General features: G+C 46.6%; 2 protein-coding genes across 2 annotated transcripts in view; one reads left to right on the plus strand and one right to left on the minus strand.

The window, feature by feature from the left end:
* The window catches only part of LOC119445115 (uncharacterized), an 11,806-nt gene extending 3,176 nt beyond the window's left edge, over positions 1 to 8,630 (plus strand). Inside the window, exons 2-3 of the mRNA XM_049664887.1 lie at positions 20 to 155; positions 8,303 to 8,630. Of these exons, the coding sequence (XP_049520844.1) occupies positions 20 to 155; positions 8,303 to 8,570 (404 nt within the window). The 3' untranslated portion in view covers positions 8,571 to 8,630. The remainder of the gene's footprint in view (positions 1 to 19; positions 156 to 8,302) is intronic.
* A 1,343-nt stretch (positions 8,631 to 9,973) lies between these two features.
* Positions 9,974 to 11,668, minus strand: LOC119446401 (cytoplasmic tRNA 2-thiolation protein 2-like). The gene is given in 2 exon segments (XM_037710825.2): positions 9,974 to 10,455; positions 10,457 to 11,668. Coding segments are annotated over 2 exon segments (1,278 nt in total). The 5' UTR covers positions 11,558 to 11,668; the 3' UTR covers positions 9,974 to 10,278.
* Between the last annotated feature and the right edge of the window lie 14 nt (positions 11,669 to 11,682).

The raw sequence follows: 11,682 nt of genomic DNA on the forward strand, positions 1-11,682 counted from the left end.
CTTTAACATGTGGTTGCAGTTTGTCTTGGACTTTCTGATTGCTTTTCGTTTATTTTTGCTTTGATATCACACAGGAAAGAGATTCAGGAGGTGAACTGGCAGCGGAAGACAACTCAAACAGAGGCTGGTGAGAAGCTGAAGCACCTGGAAGCAAGGTAAGAAAAGAAGTGTACAAGCTAAAGGAACGGCGAAATGCTAGAACAGTTCTGTACCTTTTGAAATGGAGGCAATGTCTGTCAGCTTGTAACTTGAGCCTTATTATAACAAAGTCACATCCAACACGAAGATCCCTTTGGTATATGGTCACCAACCGTTCATTCGGACAGTATACATCGCCATTTGCCCCATCGATGCAACATATAAAAGCGATAGAGGTTTTGGACTCCTTACAGCTTGCCGTTCAATAATTTGAACTCTGCCTGCATAACCGCATGCCAATTCTGGCATCGAGACAAGGAGAAAAAGCTATGTTTCTTTCTCGATACATTACTGGCGCCTCCTCAAAACCAAAAGTAGTGAAGCCTAGTTTACTTAACTCTCCCTACTATGGGGAAAATAGGTGTTACCGCAGATGCTTTTTTCTGAAGGAACTGCTGCACTCACTATTTAATGTAAGCATATGTCACCGGAATACTGGGGCAGTTGCGCATGCACCTCGGGGTTTGAAACTTGCCTATGACAAGTGGCCGTAGCTTAGTGCTTCCGTCCATATTGGCAGCCAACAGAACTGTTATGCGAGCCTTGCCTTGCTTGTTGCCGTGGTACTTGTCCCTGCGGGTGTCGAGTGTTTGTCACGGAAGCATTTGCCAGAGCAGGTGTGTTTCGTCCGCATTAAATATCTGGTTCGGCTCATACTTGGCGAGAACCTGGGGCCACTCTTGTTCAAGCCACTTCATGATCCCGTCATTGGCGTCCTCACTTTCCCCCGAGGCTGTCTTCCCGACAATGTTAAAGCGGACCTTAAAACATTGCAGCCAACCGCTACTGGCATAGAAATTCTCGGCGCCGAGAATGAATGCAAAGTTCTTGGCCTTCTGCTGTAGCATCGGTCCCAATAAAGGAATATTCCGGGCCCTTGCATCGATGAACCATTTGCGCAGCGACTTCTCAACATCTTCAATAGCAGCTTTGCGCACATGCCATGCGCCTGAGTGCTGGTTTTGTTCTGCCTTGGCTTTTAAGTCGCTCTTGTTTTTCAGTGGCGTACTCAAAGTGCTTCTCGGTATGTCGAAAGCTTCGGCGACGCTTGACTTCTTTTCGCCATTCACAATGCGCTGGAGGACTTCCAATTTCGTGGCAAATGTCAGGATCATCCGCTTCATGTTTGCAGCCATCACAACACCAACCACACTGCAACAGGCCTAACTCCGAGCACACAATGACGACGACTGACTTAGCATTAGTAGCGGCACCGAGGAGTCAGTGCAGCAAATGCAATGCTTCGTTCACGTTGTCAAACTAGCTAAGCCGCCACGTGAGTACGCTGCTACGTTCAAATGGCGCCCTCAGTGTGATCAATGTGTGCAGCTATAGTGCGCAGCAGTCGGGAACGCCCATCGTGCCTCTGCTATCTTCGAAGGTGTTGTGGGAAAGCTCCCCACCTGTCAACACAGCACACGTGGTCTGGGGTGGCGGAGTTCGATATACCCATTTTACGTCCGACCCCGTTCGAAATCAAAAATGAAAAATGCATGGGATTTTCCTGGTGATATTGAAAGTGTTTGATATACTCAATAATTCTATATATCCGTGTTCTGTATATCGAGGTTTGACTGTATGTCAGTGTTTGACTGTGCTCAAATTGAAGCGGCATACAGAAAAGGTTGGGTGGAGATGCAAGGTGTAAACAAAGTGCTACAGTAATTTAGCACTTGTAGAAAAACAAGCCAAGCAGTAAATTCACTACTAACAATATTAACAATATTGGAGCAGTTGATGTCCCAGAGCTACAGGCTGGGCTACGAGAGATGTTGTAGCAGTGGGCTAATGCCAAAGCGAGAGTGATAGCTGATATGGGAATTTCTTAACTCGAAGTGGTGGTTGTGTTCTTGGCATTTGTCGTGGATAACGTGAAATGCTCATAAAAGACTCTCCCAGTGCCTTACCTGTATGTGCTGCAGGTAGTGAATATGTGCACATGTACCGCAGCGGTGGCATGGCGGTAAAGCATCCGCCTCGTTTGCAGGAGGTACTGATTTCAAATCCCGATGCTGCCGGAAACTCACTGGGTTTTTCTAATGGGTAGAGATGTTCCATGGCCTGGTGCTTGGCTTCTTGTCGGGGTTCACATCTCAAAAAGGGACCCAATACAGATTTCCCGAGTTGTCTCTGGCTACCTCTTGTTCAACCACAAATGGTCTTGCTGAAGAGCATCCACCGCGGCTGTGAGCGGGAAGTGCTGCCGCTGGGTACCTACCGGTAAAATAATTACAAGCGCACTCCCGGCCTGGTGCTTGGCCATTATGGAACCTCAACGCTTGGAAAGGAGTGTTCGCCCGCAACCCGAAGGCGGTCCCACCTCAGTAGGTGCATTTGGGCCGCCCCATGGGAAGTTGTCGCTGTGGGAGCAGCCCAAATCTCCTTTTTTTTTTGTGCTCACGACGGTTTCTATGGGAATTACGGACGCAGACTCCTTTCCCAAGCCTATCACCTCTGAAGGAAGCAAATTAATCATGCGGCTGTGACAGACTTACTGCAAAATATTACATAATACTATACAGAAGGGTCGCGTGAGGTGCTGTGACTGCTGTTATTGACATTGAACCATGGTTTTATGGCTGCAACAGTACTAGAGAGTAGGGGAAAAGGTGTGCAAGCATAACGTGTGTAACACAGCAGAGCCACGACACTATTTTAAGGAGGAATCCTGTGGCGGTTTACTCGAGAAATCACATTTTAAAATACAGTCACTTTCATAAGATTTCACATGACTCAGCATTGGATGCGTAGAAGTGTACGGCTGACAGCGTTCTTGACACTGTGTATAGATTGGGAGCTTGGCCCAGTGCTCGAAACGCTGTTGGCTGTGTAGCGACAGAGAAGAGACCGACACCCGCGTTGCCCTGATCAAACACTTCATTCTTCTTTTTTTTTTTTTTTCTTTTATTCCATCTTCATGAGCAGCCCCGCTCCCTGCCCGCCTTGCCTTCTCTGGTTGTCCTGTGTGACACATGGCGTTTGCTGCCACTGTTTTCCCGTGGTTGACTCAACAGGCTGTATACAGATAAAGCCCCATTGATACAGTTTTCGGGGACCATTAACAAAGAATGCATAACCCGAGACAACGCACCATTTTATAGCACTTGCAACAGCACTACTGATCAGATGAAAAGGTACTGTCACTCTAAATCTTATCTAAAGTTGAAACGGAAGCCATCAAACTAGCTTAGTAAAATTCGGTACCACTGTCTTGCAATTATATTGAGTGTTGAACACCTACGTGCTGTGGTTGTGGCTGTGAATCACTCTAAATGAATCTTGTAATTTCCATCAGGTGCTTTAATCTAATATAGTTGCCGACTGGTGCCGTACTTATTTGAATATAAGGCTGTTACTAGTATAAGTCGAAGGGGAAGTTGAAGGACCTAAGAAAAGTTTGCACTCTAATATAAGGCGAAAGAATCTGCGTGAGAATTCATTTCCATTCCCACCTTCTAAAGGTGCAAAAGGCAACTGTATGAGCACATATTAGTACAATCCATCAATCACGATCTATCATCTTCTAATACATCAGTGTTTTTCTTGTTGCTGTCACACTTTCAAGGCTCACTGCCCTCGATGCCGCACGACGAGTTCAACATGCAGCATTTCTTAAATGAGGCTGCCACCATTGCTTCAGGTAGAGCTGCCCGAGCATCAGCTATCCGCCAAGCCACCACAAAAGGTGATGCCCGCTTTAAACGCCCCAGCGGTGTCAAGGCCGCATCGTCAGAGGCCATCCACTCGTTATAGAGGCGTCCCACGTGGTCCTTGAATGACTAGTTGAGACACACATCCAGAGGCTGCAACTGACTTGTCATGCCTCCAGGGATGGCTGCTAGATCTGTAAGCTTCTACGTGGAGCTTCTTCTTCACCGCTGCGGTCAGATGTCCTCGAAAAGCATAGAGGATGACGATTGGCAAGCCAACAGTGCCCCTCGACGCCAGCACCACACAGTCTTAATCCAGTTGATAATGAGTGCCTCAGTCATCCCACTTTTTTTCTTGGCCTTGAATGTGCGCACCTTCACGGAATCAGGATTTTTTGGCATCATTTTTGTTTTTAACATTATGTACGGCGGCAGCTTACGCCGATCGGCGGTGCATGCTACCATGATGGTGATCTGCGCTTTTTTGCACCCTGCGTTGCGTATGTTCACTTGACGATCACCTTTCACGTGTATCGTCTGAGCCGACGGCATGTTGAAAGATATCAAGATTTCGACCGCGTTCCTTATCTGGCCGAGAAGGAAGTTGCGCTCTTTTCGCAGTCCGATGACGTAGCGTTGAAAAGATATCAAATTTTCTTCATAGTCAGCCGGTAGTTCTTGCATGATAGAAGTCCGCCTCCTAAGGGAGAGCACAGCTCTCTTCGTGAACTTCTCTGCCCAGCTTCGGCTGGCCTTGAATTGTGGTCCGGAGATGCCATGATCCGCTGCGAACTCTTGTGCTTTTATCTGCAACATTTCCATAAAGGCCGAGTCTCATAATTAGCTTAAGCTGGCTCTTGCCTGCAGGGCACATGCATTCTGCTGACGGGCATATGGACATCCTTTCCCTTACCATGTGCCTTGATTGCATGTCATCATATGCTGTTGTAGAGTATTTTCTATAAACTAGTGGGAGTTGCTTAGATCAGTTGCACATTTGATCCAGGGGCGCATTAGAATCAGATAAATAGTGCCAAAACAAGCAGGGGTATGTTCAGATGGTTTCTCTGCCTGCTTTTCCCATTCAGCCTTTTGGATAGCTCAAGCAATTCGGTCAGTCTTATCAAGGCTAAATTAATGGAAGTTGGCTGTAACTATTAAGTTAATTTCATTGGCCTTCACATATAATCCTGTGTTTACACCTGAGCCTTTGGCAATAAGAGAAAAAGAAATTGGTTGCTGAAGCTCACTTTGTGACAGAAAATTACATCTATGAGTGGCAGATTTTTTACTCTGAGTAAGCCACTACAGATGACCGAGTAGGTGTGTGAGATGTTGAGTGCATGTGTAAAAACATGGGACCCCCTCAGGCTGTGAACAAGGTTGATTCTGAGCTATCCACGAGTTCCCACTTGACAGCTCAGACTTGCAATAGTACACACACTGATTTTCGATGCTTGGTCCCGAAGGTTATCCATGATGCTGTTTCTCTTGGGATGCTCGGAATGCAGTAAAAATAGCATAGAACATCTGAGCTAGTCAATTCTGTCAGTTTAACTGGAACAGCGCAGAAATGAGATGGTTGGAAGAAACCAACACTGCTGCATGTTCCCCAGAAAAAAAACACTTCGTCCATAGGACATATCTGAATCATGTCCCAATGTGCATGGACCATTTCGGAAACAAAGAGGACATTTGCCGGACTTCCAGTTTTGTATATCCTACTGTGGATGTCCCAGAGATATCGCACATGGACCTGTTTTGAATATCCTACCATGAATTGCCCGAGGATATTCTACATGGACCTTTTTGACATACGTGTTAATATTGGTCCTCCAATTGAGGCATTGAGTTCCCTCGTAACAGAATTGTGTTTTCTTGCATGTCCGAATTACAGCCCAAAGCTATCATGTCTGCAGCTTGTGTGTACGTCATACTTTACGAGTTTTCTGATGCAATTTACTTTGAAAACTTGTTAGTTCAATAACCCACTTGCACTTGGCGGAAGGCCTAGCAGAATGAGTATGCAGCATTTCCGCACATGTGCGTGCATGCATAATGTGCGCACACAATGTATCTGTTCTCGATGTGCGGGCGCTCTGCCCATTGCATGTGTCACACAGCGTGTGCTGCGACCGTAATCGACATTATGGCAAACTGTGCAAAAGACCCTGACATATGTCTATAAAATGTGCGTAGCATGTCCCCATGGTGTCCCTCGCGAACATGCAAGGAGTGTCCACTGGACATGGAAAATGCGGCCAAACAGTCTGTGGGGGACGTCCGCAGGACATATTCGACACATCCCTAAGATGTCTATGTCCTGGCAGTAGATGTCTATAGGATATCGATAGGACGTAATTGTTGTAACTGGGCTTTTGGGTTCTTTCTCCCATCCTGTTTCTGCACTTTTCTAGCCAAAGTTCATGAGGAGGACCACTTCAATATCTCGTTATAATGAAGTCACACCTGACGTGAAAATATCTTTGTTACATTCAATATTTGTTACAATCCTATATTTGTTACATGCCGATATCAGCTAGAAACATTTCAAGTTTAATTTGTTATATCTGATGATTTGTATAGATGGCGGTATGTATTTTTCTCTTGCAGCATTAATGAGTGGGAAAACAAAGGGGAAGCCCCAATATGTAACCCCAGAAGAATTGCATTGTCCTTGACATGGCTCAGTGCTTTGTTGTCCTCATTAATGAGGCAATTAGCAATGGCTGTTAAGAAAGAGGGTTGCTTCGTGTGTTTGACATAGCACGGCGCAACGCACGGAGGAGGTGCGCTGGGCTTCGAAATGAGAAAGGGCAAGAGGAGGGGGTGAAAGGGCTGCAATGTCCGTTTGAAGTCCTGCTAGTCAAGAGAAGCTTGGTGCTGAGTGATTTTGAGGCCTCTTCTTGGTTTTTTTTTTCTTCCTTAGTGTTTCGTTGCTAGCGCTTGGTTTTGTCATATTAGTTCAGGAATTGCCGAGAGTACAAGTGAAACACATTAAACACCTGACTCAAAGAGTGGTTGGTGCTGCCTCTCGTATTTTGGTCATGATAATTATGGAGCAATGTTTGTATGACATTATGTTATAAAGCACACCTGTGCAAAGGTATGAACAAGTGGAAATGATCCTGGTTAGCAAAGGAAGCCATGCTGTTGCACTTGCTTCATCTTCGATAATACTGTTGACAGGCGAGTCGGTATGGGTGCATACTTGACATGATACAGTAGAACAGAATTAAACTAAACCTGATTGAACTGAATTAATCATTTTATGGTGGAGCTCTCCAACATTGTGAAACTGCAACAAGAATACATGGCAGGACGTGCAGTTACACTGAATGAATATTGAATATGAAAGAACTGAATTCGAAGCAGGGGGGCATCAAGTGGCTCTGCAAGTTTCGGGCTTTTTCTTGTGTAAACACCACTACAGAGCTTGCCAGAAAAGAATGGAAAACAAAAAAAAAGCAAGATAATTTTTCTTTTCACAGTAGAGTTCACCGTGGGTGGATTTCCAGTGACACAGTTGCGTACTAAGACGTTTCCGTCCCATAAGTCCTTCCGAAAAAAAGAAGTGACTATCGGGCCAGCATAACACGCATGGTTCCGTGTGCTCTGGTCAATGATTTCATGACATTGGAATGTCTGTCTTACAGCCCAGGCTATCAGCAATCTTAGCAAAACAAGTTCCTTTCAAAAAATAAAACTTCAAAGGAAGCCTTATGTTGGGGCCCAGCTCATATTTCCCTGTTGAAATACACGTGGAATGCAGAAGTGTCCTCAGTACATCTGCTAAACCGACTTGAATGAAATTGGTTGCTTTTAAAGAGAAAGCTAAATTCTTCCATCTGTAGCAAACAATTTTCTTCTTTTTTTATGGCCTCAAAATATTTTTTCAAATATTGTCTAAAATTGGTGAGTAAAATATAATAAATGAAGCTCAAAGTTGACAAATGCTTATATCATTATACCCGGTGTTTCTTCTTTAGCTGCAACAAATTTGTAAAAACTGTTTGTGGCAAATAGCACAATTCTAAACTGTGAGCTAATTGCTCGATCAGTTCCAATGCAGTTCATTTTCATCCACATCTTTTCACACTATTATGTGAAGTACGCATACGTTCAGCTTCCACGTGCCTTGCAAGTAATATACACTGGCAGGTATACACGAAAACACCATATTCTGTCTCACTGAACATTGGTAACTCAGTGGCTATGGTGATTTGCTGCAGATCGCAAGGTTGTGCGTTTGATTCTCGGTCTCCATAGCCGCATTCCACTGGAGGCGGAATGCAAAAACACTCATGTGCCATGATACGGGTTGCGCCCTAAAGAACCTCAGGTGGTAAAAACTAACCTAGAGCCCTCTGCTACAGTGTACCTCATAACCCATTGTCCAGTTTCTGAAGTTGAACCTCGTAATTTAATTTTCTTATATTCTTGTCTCACTTCAGCTGGGTCAGCCTGGTGAGTAAAAACTTCGAAATTGAAAGAGCTTGCGTGGAGCTGGAGAAAGAGATAGCCGGCCTGGAATCCGATTATGACCTGAAGAAGAAAGCACTTCAGAACCAGCAAGCGGTGGAACGGAGCAAGCCTGCAAACACAAGCGATGACCAGAACAAAGAGCAGCCAAAGGAGGAGGAGGAGGAGGAGAAGATGGACACAGCTGGACAACCTGAGTCCAGTGAAAAGGCCCCATCTGATGTAACGGTGGCCGACTGATTCTATTTATTGACTACATGTGATGATCTCTGTAATAAACAACACCATCGTGCACTTCTGAATGCCATGTAATGTCATCTTTGTTGATAGCTTTTTCTAGAGTAGAATGAATGTGCTGCTAAGATACACTTGAGAGTGACCCAGTGGCTCCTGAAATGCACATGCAGACCCCGCTGGTCACACTCACCCCTGTATTCTCACTTTCCTTGACTTTAAGCTCTTCCACCACTCCACAGAGTTCACCACAGCGCTGCCCCTCAACTGAAGAATGCGCTACGCTTCTGAAGAATTGCCGTGAAGTGTCAATAAAGCACTGTGACGACTTCCGTCGAGATGTGGCATTGCCATCTGCTTTGTAGAGTCTGGGTGGAGGGAAGTTTTAGCATACATGGGTCAGAGTATCTCTAGAGTGCACTCTGCTGAGCGGATGGTCAGCCCTTTACGGTGACAAAGATCCTGCGTACATGGGCCAGTGACTTTTCTTGAAAAGCAACAAAGCTGAGAAGACGCTTATAGACACCCTGCAATTGCTACTGTGTATGTGAACTCTCTCTCGTTTTGCCTTTCCTCGTTTGTTTCATTCCCTATACGTATTCTTTTCCTCAATGTGGGGTAGTCAATTAACCTCCCCATCTCTCAGGAGTGTGCAGCATGGCCAAGTGTTAATTATTGTACTATAGCTCCATGGTTAGTGTGTCCAGCTCCCAACTGCATCAGAATGACAAGGCTCAGCAAATTTGTAGGAATTTATGGCACAGAAAAAGCAGCTGTACAAAACATGCGCACAATGAGAGGGTTGTGTTGTCCTCGTGCAGCTTGTGTCCACATTTTGTATGCCTACCTTTTCCATGGCATGAATTCCAATCTCAAGTTGCCGCAGGGGCACGACTTTGGTTTCCAGTGGCACTGGCGGTCATGCTCTATTTTCCTTCATGTGGTGACAGTCGCACTGAGAATGAATAGGTGGCCTGGCAGTAATGGGATAGCAACATGACCAGAAGGATTCAGCAAACCCAGTATAGTGCTTTCAGCTGCGGTTGCAGATAGAAATAATGCAAAAGGAAGCGAGAGACAAACTGAGCATTTCACACTCTGTTAGAGGACTTCCTCGTGTGGGTGGCACTGTTTGCACTAGGTATATTACATTTAATGTCTCCTACATGTGCATCGTCGTAAATGCGCAATCAGTATGTGCATGCAGCAGCCTTTTTGAAGTTACAGAATACACATCAGGCTGTTGCCTGCTTCACACTCCAAGAACAAATTTACTGCCACTGCTGGATGTGTTTGCTTAGGCGCTGGTGACTCCATATGACAACTGCAGGTTGCCCGTACAATACAAGCCTTTGTTAGTGTAAGTGTTGAAAAGAGGCTTATATTAGCAAAGAGGAAGAATGCCTGTATGGAAACAAGACTCATTGAGTTTCACTTTTATTTGCCAGTACTTTTTTCTCTGGTGGAATTCTCAAACGGTGCTTGCATTCATTTTCAGCCCTAAACAGCGACTGTAAAGACTAGCAAATCGGGCAGTCGGCATACTGCAAATCACTGATAAAAACACGTCCTGGCACCGTCGGTACCTGTTTCTGTAAGGCCACACATCACCGTGAAAGACACAATTTGTGCGCGAGGGCTTCAGTGTTTTAAAATATGATCAAATCTGCAGTCACATGCGTGAGGCAATAAAAGCGCACTCCTAATTCAAACGTCAGCTATTGCTGCTCGTCCCGACAACGTCGCAGAGTAATGACAGCGCGTTCGAATCGCTCTGCCCGACGAGCGCCTGGCAGGCGTAACAAAAGGCTAAAGAAACGTCCTGGACGCCAGCCTCATCGGACGTCCTGGCTTCCGCGTCTTCCACTCTCAGTCTCGAGACTTCACGCGTTCAGTTGCAGCGCGGCTACGGCCGAGCACGGCTCGACGTTCACGGTGTCGAGCGGCGACCCACACAGACGACAACACGACGTCGAACTCGAAGCTGTTGCTGCAGCTCGCACGCGAGGTCGGGACCCGATCTTGTCCCCCGTGCGCCACACCGTGGACACCGTCGCGGGAAAGTTTTCTTGCAGGCCGTTCACGAACTCTCCCGTAAGCCGGGCCACGCTAGCGCGTGCCTCGCGTCCCGTGCTCGGCGTAGTCTGCACGCGAAAGCGGACGTTGCGATGCACGTTGAAGAGCGCGATTTCCTTGCTGCTGAATTCGCGCATCGGGCGCAGCAGAAGCACCTGAGGGTCGCGATCGTCGAGAAAACCGGCCTCCTCCCTCAACTGCGCTCCCCGACCCAGAGCGATAGTTGAGAGCAGAGTGGCGGCCAGCAACGTGCCCGTTTCGGCGGTGAACACTTTGACGAATCCGTTGTCTCTGGCCAGCCTCAGAAGCAGACGACGCACGCACAACCTGTAGAACGACTCGCGGTCAGTCAACGATTTGAACGATTGGTACGCTGTCGTGAAGGCAGCCCGCGATCCTTCGCCGTCTGTCACTTCCGTGCAACGGCTCGACGGATCTAGATTCAAGCGTTCCGCAGAGAACAGAGAGTCAAGACGACAGGTGTAGTAGGGGAAGCCGGACTCCCTCATTAAATCGATGACCTCCTGGAATGAAACTTCGTCGCTTTGTGTTCCCAACGCCGACGAATCGTCGATGTAGACGAGGCTCGGTTCGAAGAGGAGTTTCTTGTGCGCGTCTTCCGAGAAACCGTCTCGGAGGAGCTGTAGCATGGCGGCCGACGAAGGTCCGCCGGAAAAACCAACCAGTACCTTTTCGCCAGGCTTCAACAATTTGGATTTGCCGAGAGTAGAGCGAAACTTGTGAGTACAGTTCGCGATGAAGCACGTTTTGCAGTACGGATCCTTCTTGCGAAGTAATAGGTGAGCAGTCTCTCCGCACGTCTTGCATGTGCTGCTGCTCACAGCAATCTCCGCGACGCCATTCGGTGCTAGCTCAGACTCGTTGAGCTCTTCACAATCGCAGGAATTGGAGCACATTTTGTCTGTTTACAACCAGCAAGTATGTGCTAAACAAATGCTTACTAAAAACACTGCACCTTATACAACACGCCTGCTACGCATGCTACCATTGCCATAGACTCAGCTTGACTTGGCTAGCGTGG

The sequence above is a fragment of the Dermacentor silvarum genome, chromosome 3, assembly GCF_013339745.2.
Source record: "Dermacentor silvarum isolate Dsil-2018 chromosome 3, BIME_Dsil_1.4, whole genome shotgun sequence".
In the NCBI taxonomy this organism is placed as follows: domain Eukaryota; kingdom Metazoa; phylum Arthropoda; class Arachnida; order Ixodida; family Ixodidae; genus Dermacentor; species Dermacentor silvarum.